This window comes from Vicugna pacos, chromosome 14 (genome assembly GCF_048564905.1).
Source record: "Vicugna pacos chromosome 14, VicPac4, whole genome shotgun sequence".
Classification (NCBI taxonomy): domain Eukaryota; kingdom Metazoa; phylum Chordata; class Mammalia; order Artiodactyla; family Camelidae; genus Vicugna; species Vicugna pacos.
Genome location: NC_133000.1, coordinates 8,155,691 through 8,175,895, shown reverse-complemented (window position 1 = coordinate 8,175,895; position 20,205 = coordinate 8,155,691). Strand labels below are relative to the sequence as shown.

The window sequence follows — 20,205 nt, the reverse complement described above, 5'->3', positions numbered from 1 at the left end:
GAAAGTGAGGGACCAAGGATAATTCACAAAGTTTTGGCTTGAGGTTGTATTTCTACAAACATGGGGAAAACCCAAGGTTTTATTGGCTACCTATAATCTGATCCCTGCTAGACCAGAGCTTTGCACAGGCAGGTACCATATCACCTAATGTGGTTTAGCGCACAGTAGGCATTCAACACATTTTTTAATGAATAAAGATATTTGGAGTGTCATTATGCAAAAGGAGCATAAGACCAGCACAGGGCTCCAATATTTTGGTATTGGCTCTAAAACCAATGCAGCACAGAAACGGATTCCTTCCAACTGTGGCCTTTTCTGTTATCTTTGATCAAATAAATTTTGGAGGGACACGTATGTAAAAATAATCTACTCATTGTATGAGACGTAATATTTTGGCCTTCATTGTGCATGTACATGTCTTTGTACATTGTACATGTTGTATTGCTTTAATTATAACTATTTAAAAAATTGTATTGAAATGTTCAAATATAGATAAAACTATAGAGACTAGTATAATAAAACTCCATGTATCCATCCCACTGCTTCAATAATTATCAACAATCTAGTTTTTCTCATCAGTATTCTGTCTCAGCCCCTTACTAGCTTATTTTGAAGTAAATCCTAAACATCACACCATTTGATCCATTTATTTCAGTAACCATTGACCTTCTAATACTTAATTACCATACACATATCGTAACACCCAAAAGGGATAAAACTCTAGTTCTCACTATGTTGCATGAGGATCCAGCAACATAAAATGTCCACGTATGCATTTCTGTTTGTTTTGCTTTGCACCTCTAGGCCAGTGTTAGCACACCCCAGATCTCTGACTATTAGTATAGTGAGTTCTGTACAGTTGATCCCTTCTTTTTCTAACTTTTCTTGGCACTTCTAGAAACCTGAAAATAATTACTTACTCATTTACTCACCAAATATGTATTGACTATTTACCAAGAGTAAGATACTCTCAAATGAGCACTTTGAGAGGCAAAGATGTACATGACAGGACTCCTGCCCCCAATAATATAAAATGCTAAAGAGTGAAAGTATTGTCTAGACTGATAAGGAGCTATGTGATCTCTAAGGGTTAAGTGAATGGTACAGACAATAAATATTGCAAGGATTGGGAAGAGGGAACTTATCATTTCTGGTCAGGATGAACAGGAGACACCAGGCTGAAGGAGATATTAAACAAATCTTTAAAGAATGTTGAAGTTTTTAAGGTGGATTTCATTCCAGGAAGAAAGAGTAATATAAATACAAATTCAGAGGCAAAAGGCAGAATATTTGGCTAGAGAAATGGGTGATGGAACAGACTGTGTCTGCCCAGTCTGGGTTTGTGAAAGAGAAGCGTGGGAGGCAGGCTGGAAAGTATTAATATAGAGAGAAGTTCAAGTTTGTGTCTTTTTTCTGTTGGTTGTGTGTTTACAATACAAAGAGAAAAATCAAAGAGAAAAACATGTAGTTCTATTTTATGACAAAGAAAATTGCGTGGAGATTGCTGCTGATCAAACTATTCTGGATTTTAACAGAGGATAGACGTGTTACGTTCTCTAAATGATGTATTTATTTCTGATTCTACTTGCCATTCTACAAAGTGTATCTGTCTTAAGTTTTACAATTTTATATAAAACATGCATATCATGACAAACAGAAACAAACAAAAAACCAGTATTACAAATTCAAATATTTCATCTCAATCTTGAGTAGTTTGTAAAAATCATCTAGGATAAAAAGCCTAATTTATAACCTAACTTGATTAAAAGAATAATAAGCAAGAATATTATTACAAAATTACGTGTATAAATAATACTTAGGATTCCTAATAGGCTGAGGGGTCCATACCGCTGTAAAAAGGCAAAACTCTGAAATAAGACTTAATTCAAATGTCAGTGTTCCCACTGAGGGCCTCTTAATCTCCCTGAGCCTGTGTTTCCTCATTTGCAAATCATGGGAATTGTAGTACCGGTTTCACCTGGCTGGCGTGAAGATTAGATGACAAAACCTAGTACAAGCTCCTAGCACTGTCTAGCACAGAGCAGGTGCTCAATATATCCTAATTTCCTCTCCTGTCTGATTTGCAGGAGATTTATGTCACAGACTTACAAAAAATTTTAAATAAATGGTTTTTGTAATCAGCATTATTGAGGTATAATTAACATCCAATAAACTGCACATATTTAAAATATACAAATTGATAAGCGTTAACATATGTATACCCCAAGGACACCTTCCCGTAACCAAGATAACAACCATATCCATCACACCAAAGTTTCTTCAGCCCCTCTGTCATCCTTCCTTCATTACTGTCATCCCCACTCAAACACCGACAAACAGAAACAGAAACCAGTATTGCAAATTCAAATATTCCATCACAATCTTACAAATGTGAAATTGTGCAATATGTGCTCTTTTTGTCTGGTTTCTTTCAGTCAGTCTAACAATTTGGGGATGCATGTATTTATTGACAGTTTATTCCTTTTCATTGCTGGTAGTATCTCTTGACAGATAGATGGGTGATAGATAGAAAACAGTTTCACAAAAACAATTTGGGACTCCCACTTCCAGATAAGAGAACAACAGGAGCGAGATATACCCTCCTGCCTGAAGCAACTGGTTATCAGACACATTTATGTCCTTAAGCAGGCTTAAAATTTCCAAGATTTTGGGTAAGAGAACACAATTTTAAAGTATAGAATTGACAACTTTGGCTTAGAGCAAAAGAGATATTGTTCTTTTTCTTCACTATTTTTAAAAATGTTTATTCTGCATGATGCTTTAAGGAAAAAATACTTGTTAATGCCTTTTTAAAAAAAAAGTTTGACATACGAAATGCTCTATTAGAGAAAGGAGCCATGGGTTATTTTTTAAAGTAAATGTGATATACTGTCAGCATGAAAAATTAAGAAACAGAAAGGCACAAAGAAGGACGTAACATATCATCCCAATCCCATGATCTAGAGACAACCTTTGTTAACATTGTTGACCTTCATTCCATTAATCTCTTGACAGATAGATGGGTGATAGATAGAAAACAGTTTCACAAAAACAATTTGGGACTCCCACTTCCAGATAAGAGAACAACAGGAGCTAGATAGACCCTCCTGCCTGAAGCAACTGGAGAAACAGATGAAACATATAAAACAAAGATCTTCAGACGTTGGACATCAGGCAGCACAGGACAGTGAACCCTGGAAAAGGAGAAACAAACAAGGTGACCTTTATCATTACCGCAGCTTATTGCCTGAGGAAAATCTCTAGGCTGTGATGCAGGAAGGGGGCTGTGATCCAAGAGGAGCTTGACTGTCTCCCTGACTCAGACAATGTTGGGACTGCAGGGAGGTTGGATCAGCTAGAATTCAAGGCAGACCACAGAGAACTACACAGAAAGAAAGCTCCAGAGAGCTGTAGAGAGTTTTCCCAAATCTGCAGCTGAGTACCAGTCAGCACATGCAAGTGAAGAAACTACCCAAACAGGGAAAGAACCATCAGAAATGATTAGAAGTAGCACTCCCAGAGTTTGCCTGGGGCTGAGAATAGTTTGTGCTCTCGTCATCCATAGACAAAAACCTTGTAATTCACAGGACATTGAATAGGGCACTCAAAGGGAATTGCTTAAGGTGGGGAAAAATTAACCCTAGGATAAAAGGCTGCTCTGATGCCACATAACAAAGCTTTAAAATGAGCTAATCTAGCTGCATTCCAGAACAAAGTTAAAGAATAGTTATAGGAATACAAAAATATTCAGCACTCAACAGGGAAAAATTTACAAAGACTGGTATCCAATTAAAAATTACCAAGGATGCAAAGAGGCAGGAAAATATGACTCACAATGAGGAGAAACATTAATAAACAGAAACAGACCCAGAAATGTCACAGATGATAGAATTCTGAGACAAGGACATTAAAACTTCTATTACAACCACATTGCGTGTGTTAAGAAGCTAGAAGAAAGATTGAGCATGTTAAGTAGAGACATAAAAGATTCTAAAAAAAAAAAATCCGAAATGAACTTCTAGAAATGAATGTCTGAGGTAAAAATAAATGCACTGCATGGAACTAATAGCAGTTGAGACACTACAGAGGAAAAGATCAGTGAGTGAAGCTGAAGACATAAAAACGATCCAAAATGAAACACACAAGGAAGAGTTCAGGGGGAGGGAGATAAAGCACATCTCCCCAAAGAAGATATACAGATGTCAAAAAGGCATATGAAAATGCTCTACATCATATGTCATCAGGGAAATCCAAATTAAAACAATCATGTACCACTACATGCCTATTAGCATGGCCACAATGCAAAACACTGACAACAGAAAATGCTGGTGGAGAAGTGGAGCCTTTATTCATTGTTCGTGAGAATGGAAAATGGTACAGCCACTTGAAAGGCAGCTTGACAGTTTTTTTTTTTTGCAAAACTAAACATACTCTTATATGACCCAGCAATTGGGCTCCTTGATATTTACCCAAAGGGATAAAAAATGTATGTCCCACCAAAACTTGCACCTGAATATTTAAAACAGCTTTATTCAAAATTGCTAAAACTTGGAAGCGACCCAAATGCAGATGTGGAAGTAAAATGTATGTAACCAAAAGGAGGAGGAAAATCGGCGTGTGTGTTGTAGGTTTTATATACATGACGTGGTGTGACACTGCTGGAAGGCAGACCGACAGTCAGAGCTATAAATTGTAAAACCCAAAGCAAGAACTAAGAATCTAGTCAACAATGACAACAAAAGTCAGAGGTACAGCTTATAAACCAACTAAGGAGATAAAATGACATCATAAAAATATTAAGTAATGCAAAAGAAGACAGACAAAGGGGCAAAGGCAATTCGATGGAGAAAAGACAGTCTCTTCAGCAAATGGTGCTGAGATGATTGGACACTCATACGCAAAATAAAAATGAACCTTGGTCCAGACTTCTCACCACTTACAAAAATTATCTCAAAAGGGATCATAGACAAATGTAAATTCAAAACTATAAAACTTTTAGCATAAAACACAGAGAAAAAATCTTTATGACCTTGGGTAAGGCAAATGCCTCTTAGATTGACACCAAAAATAATTTATTACAAAACTGGACATTTTCAATATTAAGAATGTCTCTTCAAAAGACACTACTAAGAGAATGAAAAGATAAGCCATGGACTGAAAGAAAATCTTCAGAATCACTTACCTGATAAAGGACTTATAGCCAGAATACATGAAGAGCTCTGAAAAATGCAATAATGAGAAAATGATCAACCATTTAAAAAATGGGTAAATGATTTGAAAGACATTTCATCAAAGTAAGTATGCAGATGGCAAATAAGCACATGAAAAAGCAACATAGCATTGTTCTTTTTGAGGGGAAATGAAAATTAAAACCACAAAAAATTAAATACCATTACACACCTATTATAATTGGCTAAAATTAAACAAGACTGGCCATCCCACGTGTTAGCAAGGAAGTGGATTAACTGGAACTTTTATACAATGCAGGTGGGAATGTAAAATGACACAACACTTTGGAGAACAGCTTGGCAGTTCTTAAAAAGTTAAACATCACCTATCATTATAATTTCATCATTCCACTGAAAGAAAATATCCATACAAAGAATTGTACACAAATGTTCATAACAGCTTTATTTATGTAGCCCCAAACTGCAAACAATCTAAATGTCCATCAATAGAAGAATGAATAACAAATTATAGTATCTCTTTTCAATGGAATACTACTCAGCAATAAAAAGGAACAAACTATTGATGTATGAAACAATGTGGATGAATCTCAAATGTATTACATTAAGTGAAACAAGCCAGAAAAAATAATTATGCAAGATTCCATTTATATGAAACTTAAGAATTCAGACTAATCCATAGTGGGATTAGGCAGATCATTGGTTGTCTGTGACTGGAGGTGGGAGGCAAGAAAGGGTGGGAATGATGATTACAAAGGGGCACGAGGAAACGTCTGGAGGGCAGATGCGTTTAGTATCTTGATTGTGATGATGGTTTCATGAGTATATTCACATGTCCAAATTTACCAAATTGTATGCTTTAAATCCTTGCGGTTTATTCTATGTCACTTATACATCAATAAACCTGTAAAAATGGGGAAAAATTGCAAGATTAAAACAAATAATAAATATGGGCAGGCAGTTCACTGCTCAGAGGGGCCCTTCCAGGCGAAAGAATGGGGCCCAAAATCCAGACTCGGATATGTCAGTTCGACACCTCACGCAAGCCCCCACCCACTTTCCCCAAACTCTCCTCGTACTGATTGTTCTAATCAGAGGATCACAGGCCAGACCGTCCACTATTGTGATACAGTTTTGGAGAAGTCTGCATCCTGCTCAGAGTCTGAGCTTTGACGCTGCTCTTCGTGCCTGGTTCTGGCAGAGCTTCCCACTGTAACTGACTTCTGCATGTCATAGTCTGTGGTTTCGGCACATGGCCACTTTCTTGTTTTACTGGTGTGGAGGGTTATTTTTTTTCCCCACCTGTTTTCCATTATGTCTCTGGACTTTAAGGGACTGGCATAAAGTAAAAAGTTCCTTTACACACATCTGTGAATGGAAGTCAGTCAAATGTTTCTGGACAGTTGAAATGTGTCTGTCATTCCCTGTCTTCCCAGAGTGTAGCCCAGGGCTCAGTCCAGAGTAAAATATATGCTTATATATATAAAATCTTCTCAATTTTCCCTGCTAAATATTTTCCCACCTCTTTTTTCTACACCAGGACTATTCTCACACATGCTACCATTATCTCTTGTTTGGTGACTGCACCAGCCTCCAAACTGGCCTCCTCTCATCCAGCCTTGTTCCCCTTTAATTCTTTCTCCACTTTGAAGCAGGAAGATCTTATTATATCACAAATCTGAGCATGTCACTCAATAGGTGCCCTTTATTCTTAAGATAAGGTCCAGAGCCAGGCATATAGGAGGCATTCAATAAATATTTAGAAAGACCCTGGGGAATCAGGAGCCTCAGCCCCTAAGATGGAGTGAGATAGGTTATTGAGTTATTATATCTCTTTTGGAAGTTTATTAAATCTTTCTTGGTTTCGGTTTTTCTGCAAATAAATACCTGCTTATGACCATGAAGCAAAAATAAGATAGTAGATGAATATTTTATTTCATGTCTGCCAAGAGGCAGATGCCGTGGTAGGATAAGATATGCAAAGGCTTTATTGAGAAAGGGAGCAGAGAAACTACTGTGTTGGAGGTCTGACCCCCGTGGGAAGAGAGAGGGAAGGAGGAGGTGCAGACCACAGTGCAGTTCCAAGAAAGGTCTGGCCAGACCAGTGGGAAGTCTTAGAACAAAGTCATCCATACAGAGTGTCCTGCCTTTGGCTAGAAAGGGTGTATCATTACCCCCACCAACCTCACCCACTGGGTGGGAGCAGCCTGCAGGAAGTATGTCCTCAACACCAAGGAGACGGTGGATCTAGAGGAGCTGTAGCTCTCTAAGCAGAAGATCCCACCAGTACATTTACAGCCTCCGTAAGTCGGAAGCCGTTTGAGTTAGGAGAAAAGACATTAACTAAACACAAGGGGAAAAAAAATAATCTTTCAGTTGTTCAGGGACTGTCTGTTTAGCTTGTGGGTTTCACATCATAAACTCATCAGCCTTGCTTTTTGAGTTTCTTCTTCCTGCTACATTCCTTTTATCCTTTTCACTACTCATCAGCACCTTTATGCAGAGGTTGGCAGGAGCAGAGAACCAAGACAAGTTCAGGCCATTGTTTTTTCTGCTGTTGAGGACCAAAGAGCTGGACTGAAAATACTACCACCCCCACCTTTTTTTTTAATTCCTCATTTTGGGGAAATACTTTTCTTTTTCAAATTATAGCACGCAGCAAATTGTTTATACAAGCGTTTTTTTTTTTGTCTGAAGACAATGTTAAATTATATTTTGTAGACAGTTGCAAAGTCCCAAACCTCCAACAACACAGATAAAAGCAGTGATACTATATTATTATCTCCTATACTTCATCTCTTATTGGCATTTCCTTAAACTATTGACTCTTCTGTGGCTTTCAAATTCAAAACGAAAAGGATGCTCCCTAAAAGCCAGTATCATCAGTGTTTCTTCCATACCCAGAAGAAAACATGTTCTTAAGAGTGATTTTTATTTCTTAAAGCACTTAGGATTCATTCAGGAAGTTACTTGAGCTGGGGCCAGACGGAGGAGTAGACCATCCAACTCCTGACATTTTCCCGGGTTGTGTGTCCAGAACTTGGTGACCCAATTCTTCTCTGTTGGCCTATATTCAGCTGAACAAGTCATCAGACTTACAAGGTATTTTGTTTTTTTAAAACCCAAAACCACTCTTACAAAGAAAATGAAGCATTAAATAAAATATGCCACTATAATCTTGTATAATCTTAAAAGCTGGCAGGACTGGTCTATAAAAACAAACCTGAAAGCCAAGGCAAATAGGCCTAGGAGGCAGTCAAACCTGGGAGTATGTTGCCCAAGGAAGCCTGCCATGTGGTAAGAGCCAAGCCAAACCCTTGATTTGGATTTCTTAAGCACACCTAACAGTGAGGAGGAAGGTATGATCACTGAAAGATGGAATTCGGGTGTGATAGAATGGCTTCTTTTCCATACCTTCTTTAATGGTGGGCAGTATGTTTAAAGTTAGAGATGCAGCTGAATATAGTAGTTGGAAAGAAGGATATTTTTATGTAGATGTGTATAGGTGTTCCAGGTTACTTGTTTACTTAGAAGGCGAAAATTAAGTACATTGAGCCTAATCTGGTCATGGATGCTATGGAAGAAAGATGGTACACAATTTTTTTAATTGAATCTTTGCATTCTTATGAGGCCTATATTACTATCTCCATTTTACATGTAAGGAAACTTAAATCTCAGACAGGTGAGAAAAGTTGCCTAAAATCACGTAACTAGTCAGAAGTGGATTCAAGACTTAAATTCAATGTGCCTACCCCAGCCCCCCAGCTCTTTCTGATATACCACAGTGCCTTAAAAGAAACAGAGGCAGGTCTTAATGTTCCAGTACTCACAATTTGCTTGAGGAGAGAGATGAGTTTGTGAAATAACCAGTGAATGGTTTTATATTTATATAAAGTATAAATATATTTGAGTAAGAGACTGTAGTCTGAGAACTACAAGAAGGAAACACTGTGTTGCTTCTCAGCTGGTAAACATCTTTACCCCTCTTCAGCTCCAGACCTCCCTCATCCTGGCCTTCATGCCCTGCTCCCAAACCTGGAGGCCCCCAGGTGTATGCCCCCTACTTTCTGTCACCACTCCCTGCCCTAACTCTGTCACCCTTTTTGTCCACCTCAGCCAAGCCATCAGTACCCACCCTCCTTATCTTCTTCCCCATCAGGCTCTGAGCTCCTGGGTCCATGCCTCCTCAGGATCCCTGCTCCCTCGTAGCTGCAGCTCTGGAATCTTCTCTGAGTTCCTTCTCCTCAGACCCGGAAGGTATTGAAATCTCTTCACATATACAAAAGCCCTCCATCAAACTTCCTCCTAGGTCTAGCACTTTTGCATCCTTCAACCTTTCTAGGTCAAGCCTCTGAGATTAGATTACTTTATTTCCCATGTATTCCTTAATTTACCCTGTCAAATGTCTATCCTCTGGCTTTGGCCAAGGTGACTTCATAATTACCAAATTTAGGTATCTTGGGAGTTGTCAATTTTCAGTCTTTTTCTATTAACCTACTCCTGGTGAAAATCTTCCCCTTTTTTGTCATGTAGTCTCTCACTTTCTTCTCTGGCTACTTTTCCTCAGCCATTTCCTTCAGCCTATTACAATGCTTCTGTCTTTGTCTCTCTTATTCTTGGTCTAATCACACCTTCCCCTAACAAGCTCATCCTCTTTCAGGGCTGGAATTCTCACTAATACTCCATACTCATTCAGTCCAGACCACTTTCCAGTACTCCAGCTTCTTCATAAAGCCCCGACTGGGTGTCCCACAGTCTCTTCAAACACAGTGTGTCTAAAAGTAGGATTTCTTACCTTTACTCTAAACCTCTCGCCACCTCCCCTGTTGCTTATCTTCATCAATGTGACGCCTCCACAGACCAGGTTGCCTAAGCCAAAACTGTCCAAGTCACCTCTTCCCTCCCTCTTTCTCCTCCTGCTCTCAATCTCCTCCTAAATATGACTCATAATGACCACGTCCTCACATATAATCTATTCAAGTACTTATGTTTCTGCAGGTCCTGGGCTACTATAACAAGCCCCTGATTCGTGTCCAAACTCTCCCCGCTCAATCGATGCCTCATGTTGCTTCTGATTACTATTACAAAGCCTAAATTTTAGAGTCCTTAGCACCCGTAGGAGTCATTCCCAACTCCTTAGCATAGTATACAAGATCCTTTATTATCCAGCCCATTGTTATCTTTCTAACCCCATCATTTTACACCCTTTTCTATAACTGATCTACAGCATTTCCCCAAAGACTCATACTTTCCCCTGCCCATTTCCTTTGTCCATGTTGTTTCTTCTCTCTGGAATTCCACTCTCCCTCTTGTTTTCCCAATGAGATTATTCATTAGGAGCAATCTTAAATATCACTTCTCTGATTCTCTTCATGAGGCCCACTACTCCTTTCTCTGCCTTTATATATACCTCTCTTTATCGGTGTACTTGTTCCCAAGAGCCACCTTTTTCATTATGAGACTGTCTTCTGCTCTAGCCTGTGATCTCATTCAGAGTAGAGAACTCAATTTCATCCTAATTCAGCTGGATTTTCAATAGCACACCCAAAGATAGTATAAATTCTTTCACTACTATCTTTAAAGTATTCTCAAATGTTAATTGCACTTATCTAAATCAGTTAATTCTGTATCATAATAAATTCTTCATTGAATAGCTTTCTGGTTGGCTTATGTATATATGTCTTATCTACCTTTCTAGATTATCAAATCCTAGAGTCCTTTACTTTTACCAGTTATTTTAGGGTGGATTAGGCCTCTTGCAAAGCTAAATAGCCAGATCAAGATATTGGAGGTGTTGTTTACTAGGCCTGTAATATTGTTACTGGACTATGAAATTCGTATTTAAATCATGAAACCAAACACGTTGCATGGTTATTAAAGAATTCTGAACTAAATAAGAAGAAAAACATGTTTGATTTTGAGCTAATTAATTCACACTCCTATTTCTCATAGATTAATACATTGGCTTTGCGTTTAGAGCCTTTGTCACTTTGAGTGTCTCAGTGTAATATTTCTGTTATTACTATCTGGTAAATGCTTGTATAGGTTAGCCGTTGATTTTCAATTCTTCTAACAAAATGTAATGAAAATATATATGATATATGTTTTATACTGTTGCATTGATGCCTCCAGATGAGCAGTGACATCTAGAGGAAAGGGTCTGGAGCTGGTGTGTTGGGGTCAGTCAGAGTCAGGGGACAGCCCGAGTTTAATACCCAAGTTGGAGCAGGGCACTCAGCACAAGATCTACAGGGAGTAACATAGGAAGTCTGAGAAAGCAGGACAAGAAGACCTGTATTCCAGCTTCATGGTCCAGAGACAAGGAGAGCATCTGGATACCTCCAGACCAGTCTGGCTGTCTCTACAGCATTATACTCAGCAGCTGCTCCCATACAGGCTCCTTGCAAAATCTGTCCTGAATCAAAGGATTAGTCAAACTGGCCTAGAGAAAATGTAGTTTTTCAAAAGATGGAAATTTTTAGGTTCTTATGGCTTTTCACAGTTCTGGAAAACTTATTTCAAATATTTATCCAGATGCAAATTCCTTGGATCATTGTTTTAGAATGAATTTTATTAACTAAACTTGATCCAGGAAAATTCTATAATCAGTTTTGTTATTAAGAAACTTCATTTTCATTTGATGCATTCCTTTCTTCTTTCATTTATTCATTTCTGGGACTTGGTCCAAATCTTATGTAAAACATACACAGAAAGAGAGAAAACAAGTGGCCTCTTTATATAAACTATTCAAGAAGGAAATGAAGCCACCCAAATGTGGCCTATGCCATCTGTGGTCTGTGATAAATAGCAAAACTACAGTTATGTTTTTTCTTTAAATGTTAACTATAAAATATAAAATCATTTTTATTAGCACCAGATGTCAAGAATACTTATTAAAATGCCATGGCTTATTAAATAACATCATTTTAGACTCATAAGACCTTTTTTTATTTTTTGCGTTTAGGTGAAATGTCTGAAATTATGCATTACTTACTACTTCTATTTAAATATATGAATACTAACATACATATATGAAAATTTAAATTTAGAAGTATAGAGATTTATACATCATGAGCTGAATCAAAGTATTTTTCAGTCCACAAAAGTAGATTTTTATTTGACTCTTATATTTAAGATTTATTGAAAACAACTGAAAACAACCTTCTATATCTGAGATCTAAAGGAAATCAGGGAAGATCAAATAAAATAAAGAGTAGATTTAAAATTATGTTATGCATTCTCTCTAGCCTTTTTAGCAGCTTTTTCGTTGGCTTTCATAGGATAGTTAAATTTGTGAGGAAATCTGTTATCTTTTGTTTCTCCCTGCATCTCCACTAAGAGATACTACAGCCTTTTTCTCAGCCTGAGTCATGGAAGAGATAGCTTTGACAATTAGGTAGGAACCACTGTATAAGATTTTTGCAGAAATCAAAAGTTTTGGAAACTTCTCTGCAGGGCCCTGCTTGGAATGTTTTGAATTTGAATTTAAAGTCAGTAATGAGAATTTAATATGGCAATTAAGAAATGTTAATTTTTCATCTTATTTCTTCATGAACTGATACTCTTAGCAGGGCTCCTCGAAAATGACTCAGGAATTGCAGATCATAATGTTTTTAAATATTTGCTTTTCTCTCTCATTTTTACATATAGTTTTGCATGATCTTTTATGTAGCTAACATGAGGGAGATTAGGAACAGTTTTTTTTGAGATATAAATTCACCTACGTTACAGTCAATCTTAAATTATTTGGGCCAAAATCAGTGTGTAATACTCACATCCCTTATGTTTGTCCAAAGAAAACAGCTTTCCAATGGTAATCTGGTGATTAACCTTATTTGCTCATTGCTGCTTAGACATTATTCTATAATGTTTAAATCAGGGTCACTGCTGAATATAATTTACTGAGTTTGAAACCAGTAGGTGTATTCTGCTCAAAGTAAGGAGCAAATAGTAAAATGGCTTACATATTTTCCCAAGAGTTTATTTACTTAGGGCCTTTATCTGCTGCTTTTGGTGTTAAAGGTTTACTACAAGGGCACTAAGAACAAATGGGCCCTTTGTGTTTGAGGAACAGCAGGTGTTGGAACAGTTTTTTGGTTTCACATGGACAATAGTAGTTAATGTATTTATTGACTTGATTGATCATCACAAGCCCCAAGGGCTATAGCCTCCCAATAAAAAGTTATCGGGATGTTTTTATGGTTATCTAGTGTTGTCCTGTTCATTTAATCTGCATATTTGTCAATGTGGCCAGGGGTACATATCAGGGTAAATTTGTTACAAAACCGATTGTGTATTAAATCCATGTTCATAGAAGAAATTCCTAAAATATTGTTTTCATAGACTGTCTATGTGAACATGGATTTATAATTACTATGGCTTTAAAAGTATTAAAAACTTAACACCCCTGGGAGATCTCACCAAATGAGGCAAGTGACTCTTAAACATACTTCAAAGGAATTTACTGTGATTTATCCATGAGATAATTCTAACTGTTCTAGAGTTCCTGAATCTCTAGTTTGAATAATTATGTGCCCTCAAACATATATACAACAGAGAGAAAGGGTCAAACACCCAGTATAGTGCTAGAAATGTGTGTTTCTGTGTGTTGACTAAACATTCAATAAATAGTAAAATATCCAGAGATATAACCTGTTCATTGTCTGGAGAAGTTTTAATCTAACTGCCTTGACATCAGTGAATGACATTATCCCTCATTCTTCTCCACAGTGCATCCTTCCTTATGTATGTTTCTGGAGCTGGCTATAATCTCATGCTATCCGTCAGTGGACATTTAGGTTGTTTCCATTTCTTGGCTATTGTATATAAAGCTGCTATAAACATTGGGGTGCATGTATCTTTTTGAATTAAGTTCCCCTCTGGATATATGTCCGGGAGTGGGATTGCTGCTCTTATGGTAAGCCTATTTTCAGTCTTTTGAGGAACCTCCATACTGTTTTCCATAATGGCTGCACCAAACTACATTGCCGTCAGCCGTGTAGGAGGCTTCCCTTTTTTCCACACCTTCTCCAGCATTTATCATTTGTCAACTTTTTAATGATGGTCATTCTGACTGGTGTGAGGTGATACGTCACTGTAGTTTTGATTTGCATTTTAATAATTAGTGATATTGAGCATATTTTAATGTGCTTATTAGCCATTTGTATGTCTTCTTTGGAGACTTGCTTGGACTTTCTAATTTTATGCTACTTACTCTTCCAAATCATTAAATAAATTTACTTCCAAATCAAGTCAGAACCCTTTAAATATGATACACTACTCTAGTTGGTTCAGTTCTCTTTAGAACAGGAAGTAGTCACCTACTTGGTATTACTTGAGAAATGTGGAGAGAACTTTCTCCTCCTCTGTGTCTCAAGTTTTACTATTAGAGGTTCAAGACTTGGTGTTTGTTGTCAGATGGTGCTCTTTCAAATGTGAATATCCTTGGAAAAAGTGACTCTTCTCATTGTCAGTCACAAATTAAATTGTGGATTTAATTTCACCTAGTGTATGTGCAGAGACATAAGTCAGGGTGAGAGAAAGAGAGAATGAAAAAACGGGGCAGGAAGAACTGTGGAATCAAGGGCAAAGCTTTAATTGCAACAGCAGTTTTTCTCTTTCATCCCTGACTCTCATAGAGTATTATTTCCCTGATGCTTGGAAAAAGTTAGTAAAATGGAAGCCTCTGTTCTTGAGAATTTCCTTCAGAATAATCAACAGATATTTACTGTATGTCTCTTGTATTGCCACACTTGCTGCTCAGCACATCATGTGAATTAATTGTACCTACTCCTCAAGGAAACCCCATTTGTCTAATGAGAAAATGAAGTTCATGGAGATTTGGTAGCTTTCTGAAGGTCATGCAGTCAGAACCTGCCTTTCTGATTGCTAAACGTATGATCTTAACCTCTAAAAGAGCGACAGGATCAAATTATATTTTAGAAAGATCACACTGGGTATGAATAGATTGGAGGAAATAGGACTAGAATCAGTCTAGAAGTTAGAAAGCTATTGCAGTTATCTAAGCGTGACCTGAATGTTGCCCAGGAGGTAGAAGTAGAAATGAAAAAGAGCAGATGTACTCAAGCAAGATTTGGGAGACAGTATCAACAGAATATAACTGGAAGGACAAGAAAGCGTCAAGAATGATCCTTGGGTTTCTGATTTGAGCAACCAAAGTGGAAAATTGTTTTCATCAGGTGGAGCTGCTATGACAAAAACACCATAGACTGGGTGGCTTAAACAACAAATACTTATTTCTCACAGCTCTAGAGGCTAGAAGTGTGAGATCAAGGCACTGGCAGATCTGGTGCCTGATGGAAACCCATTTCCTGGTTTGCAAATGACCACTTTCTCACTGAGTCCTCACATGGCAGAGAGAGAACTCTGAGCTGTTCATCCTCTTATAAGGGCACCAATCCCATCATGGAGGACACACCCCCATGACCTCATCCAAACCAGATTACCTCCCAAAGGCCCCACCTCCAAATACTATCACATTGAGGATTAAGCTTCAACACATGAATTTGGGGAGGGAAACACACATTCAGTCCATAAAAATGGTGATGCCTTTCACCAAGATGGGAACACAGTAAAAGGATAAATTTAGGGCTGGATGTGCGTGTGTGTGAGAGGGTGGATAATGTTGAGCTCAGACACATGGTGTTTGAGGTGTCTGTGAAATGTCCAAACACAGATGTCCAATAAACAGTTCCCTCTATTGGCCTGGAGCTCAAGGAAAGAGACGTAGGCTGGAGATACAAATCTGGAGGTTATCAGAATACAGATGGAAAGTAGATGAGATCACCCTGGAAGAAGTGCAAAGTGAAAAGAGCCAGTCCTGCACCATGTCTGAAAAACAAAATAAAACAAAAGTAAATGAAATCATGTGAGTAGGGCACAGGCGAAAGGGAATCCACTGAGAAAATGGGAAGGAACGGCTAGAGAGATAGAAGAGATGGCAGGGACCGTGTGGGAGAACAGAAGCCTAGGAGGATAAAGTTTCAGCTGGGAGGAGTGCTCAGCTGCCTTGGCTGCTGTGATGTTACTGAGAGAGAAAGTGAGGTAGGGACTGGTTTCGGCACTTGGGGAGGTTGATGGTGACATGAGAGTAGTGGAATAAACGACAAAAATTGGACTTCAGTCTTCTAGTTGCTAAAGGGACACATAGTATAGTGTAAATCTTTACATAAGTCAAAGAAAAATAAAATTCATGTGTTTTCCTTGTCAATGAGTATTTTAATGGCTTTTATTATTCCAAATGAGTTTTGTGCACTAAAATCATTCAATCCTAATACCTTAGTTGGCATTTTACATTCTTTTCTGGAGGCCATTCAATTCTAGTTTTACAATCTGATTTTTTTCAAACTCACTGATATTTTTGGTGAAAGCAATGTAATTTTGAGACATTAAGAGAACTGTGATTTTTTTTAATACAGGTGCTCTCTGACAAACGAAGCAAGGAGAGAGCAGGTAAGTCTCTTTGATGAAGTCTGTTTTACTATTTATAAAACTTGTTTGAAGAGCCTTGCCTAGTTACTGTGGATTTCAAGCATGCCATGAGTCTTGCTGAATAAGTGTTAGTCACAGTATGATGTTAAATCAGAGTAAATCCTACTTCTTAAAGACTGCATCAGTTCGCTTAGTTTTTCCCTGGTCCTCATGCAGCCTTATTGTGGGTTTAATTCTCATTTTGTACAGTTGTTTTCATACAGAAATTCCTTTGCATAACTAGACCTGCTGTGGTGATCATTTTATAATCTATGCAAATACTGAATCATTGTGTTATACACACCTGAGACTAATATACTGTTATATATGAAGCATAGCTCAAAAAATGTAATGAAATTTTAAAAAGAAATTCCTTTGCATAACCAGACTTTGTCTTGAAATATATGCTGTTTGAAAAATATACTTGAAATATATACAATAGAGTAGTAACTAAATGAAAGCTTGTACCCACACCAATACAACTGCTTAGAAGGTAAGTCCTCTCGACAATGAGAAAAGGTAGCAATCTTTATTTATATGGTTTCTGTATTTGGAAATGTTCTGCGTAAATCAAAATGTTTTATATCTTAATTTGTTGAATTTCTTATTTCAATAACTACATAAAGTAACAGCTAACAACTGCTTGAACCACCACTTCTTACCAACTGTTTAGCAGCTATTGTTTTATTCGAACAGTTCTTTATTGAGCGGTTATTGTGAACACATCATTCTGAATCTTCTCATTTGTCCTTACTTCATGTGGTCATTTAAATGTTTATACATGGAAGGAAACCACTTCAAAAACTTTGTGTGATTCGTTATGTACAACCTTCATACACTGAAGATAATGTGTTTCTGGAAAATTCAATGAAAAAATTAAAACTTCCTTTCTGAGTTAATATCTTTAAAGCTTGTTTTGAAATAATCTTATCAGACAGGGCCACTAAAAAATAATACTGTAGTGCTCTCCTTATCTTTATTGGCAACCATCATTGTTTTCATTTTGGAAGACCTCTTTTTCTTTAATTTAATCTGCTGGAGAACCTTTTTAGTTCCTTATTCAAAAACTCAAGATCTCAGGTTCAGTTCAAATTAGTATTAGCAGGGGGTCTCTGGGATATAGTCATCTACTGTTGTTCTATCTCCTGGTGAGATTTGAAAGGAAATGTTTACACTGGGTCGCCAGGCAAAACAGCTGGCTGGAACTGTGTCATGAAAATGTCCTTGTGGGTGTGCTGGGCCCACCAGCTGTACCAAAATCACCAAACAGAATTTGATCCTGCCATTCTATGAAATGCTTGTAGCATCAAATATGCACAATTTTGTCCATATCCACTTTTATATTTGAGATTTTAACAACAGATAACGTTTAACTACCTGACACCTAAGTGGGAAATAAACAAAGCTCTCTTTTAAAATCTTATGTCCCAGTCGTAAATTATGCCTTAAGTAGAACCCTCTGTGCTTCAATCTCTTGTTAAAATTCCAGCCTGAGCTCAAGGAGTTGCTCTTGCATTTACATCAGCAAAGAATGTGCTTCACTCCAGAAATAAGCAGTATGGGAAGGTTTTAGACAAAATATTTCCCCTGGATATTTGATAACTAGAATGTGATAGATTTATTTTCTTTTTATTATAAGTATATCCAACTTGTTATAATTAAAGGATATTTTCCATCATATAAAAGCTACAGTCAAGGGAGAAAATAAGAAACAACTGTGGTTAACTCCTGGCCAGAATTGACAAGTACTTTTCTAACAAATCTCTAATGAGGAAGTCCAGCTTTGGTGGCTCTAATATGGTGTAAAAGTGCCTGATTGGATGTGAAGCTTATCTACAAGTATTCAGGTATCATGCAGTGGAGGTTCAGTCTACCAGAGACTCAATTTTTAGCTGCTCATGCACTCTGCCAGCTAGTGTTTCATCTTGACAGAAAAAAAAAAAAAAAAGAATAGGCAAGCAGGCCAGCAGAAACTAGAAAAGAGTCAAATCAATTTTCATATAAATATTTATGGAAAGCACTCTGGGAGTAGGAAATATTGGTGAAGGATGTCTGAGAACAATTTTTCTGCACATGTAGATCAGAGAAGAATTTTTGAAGCCTAATTCAAATTTCCAGGCAAATGTAAAATGGTCCATAAGTTTGAGTTTTTCTATTGCATCTGCCCTCTTTCTTTTTTTTAAGCTCATCTTTCAAATTAAATTGTTTTCACAATTTAAATTTTGAATAATCATTACTGATGTTTGTAGTATGTGAAGTCAGCTCCCCTCATTTCTATTTTGGCTTCTCATCATTGCTTCTTGATTGGAGTTTCCGTCTGTATGTTTTACCGAAGATGTGATATGGAGGTCAGATAGAAGAGTGTACTCAGTATATAGAGATGTAAGGTGTAACATGACATAGACGAAGGATGGACCGTGACCCAGCCTCACTGCTTGCCCTTGCAAGATGATTCCTAATGGTTCTTTCCTATGTTAAATTGGACTGAACCACATTTTCCTCTGGTCTCAGTCACTGGAGAGGGTAAGTGGGGATCTCAAAGTAATAATGATCTTGAGCAGAAAAGCCAAGGCAGGAAGAGGTGGTGTACAGACCAGTCGTTGCTGCTACCTTCACTACTAGATTAAAAGAGGGTGTCACTAAATAACCATACTCTTTTTTAAGGGGTTTAAAGTGTCCACCGAGACCAAAAGATTTTAGCCTAGTGTTGGAAGAAACATTTCCTATCGTAACAGTGGAGTAAATTGTCTGAGTTTATGCCTATCATACTATGATTTTCATTAGATAAAAAGTCAAAATAGAAATAAATGATACTTATTATGGTATGGCTTCTCTAATGGAATGAAAAATTAATTCATTTTTGAAAAGTGAAAAAAGTGAATATAAATGTTCATAAATAGATACATACTTTAAAAACTAACCCATCTAACTGTGGTTGACTAATCTGTCCTTAAATTCAGTTTCTCATGGTACATATTTTTTATTTCTTCAAATTTGTAAATAGAAGACCAAGGCCAAATTCCAGTGTTGTTCATTATCAAGAGTTTCTGAATCTTGCACCGATAGACTGTCCTCATACAATGTACATTTTGCTTCCAGATTGTAAAAAAATTCTCTTCTATTTAGAAAATGATTTGAAACCCTAAGGAAAATAAGGTCACATCTGCAGAAATTGCTTACATTTTTTTATTCACCGTAATTTCACCAGGTCAACAGGGACAGCTCCTTTAAACACAGTGTCGAAAGAAGCTTTGTGGCCATAAGTACTCCTCCTTCCTGCAAGTACTGTAGTTACTTTCTGCCTCCTCGGCTTCACCATGTTACAGTTTTGTTAGGCCTATTATCAAGAATATGAAGGCCCTGTCACAGGAAGAATTTCACAAGTGTTAGAGATACAGAGTATGCACGGAGTCAAAAGTGCAGCCAAATCCAATGATTATCAACAAAGGCATATGCTGTGGAATGTACACATCCTTCCATTTCACTGGAATTTCATTGTAGTGACAAATGTCCAAGATCGAGAAATTCT

At 37.4% G+C, this 20,205-nt stretch overlaps 1 protein-coding gene across 4 annotated transcripts in view; it reads left to right on the top strand.

Moving 5' to 3' along the window:
- STARD13 (StAR related lipid transfer domain containing 13) overlaps window positions 1–20,205 on the top strand; it is a 451,023-nt gene that overhangs the window by 161,409 nt on the left and 269,409 nt on the right. For 3 of the 4 annotated variants that reach the window (XM_072976109.1, XM_072976110.1, XM_072976108.1), the window contains one exon: window positions 16,625–16,658. In XM_072976109.1, the coding sequence (XP_072832210.1) occupies window positions 16,625–16,658 (34 nt within the window). Of the gene's footprint in view, window positions 1–8,130; window positions 8,289–9,345; window positions 9,444–16,624; window positions 16,659–20,205 lie in introns of all 4 variants that reach the window. The other variant, XM_072976113.1, reaches the window with a different exon arrangement.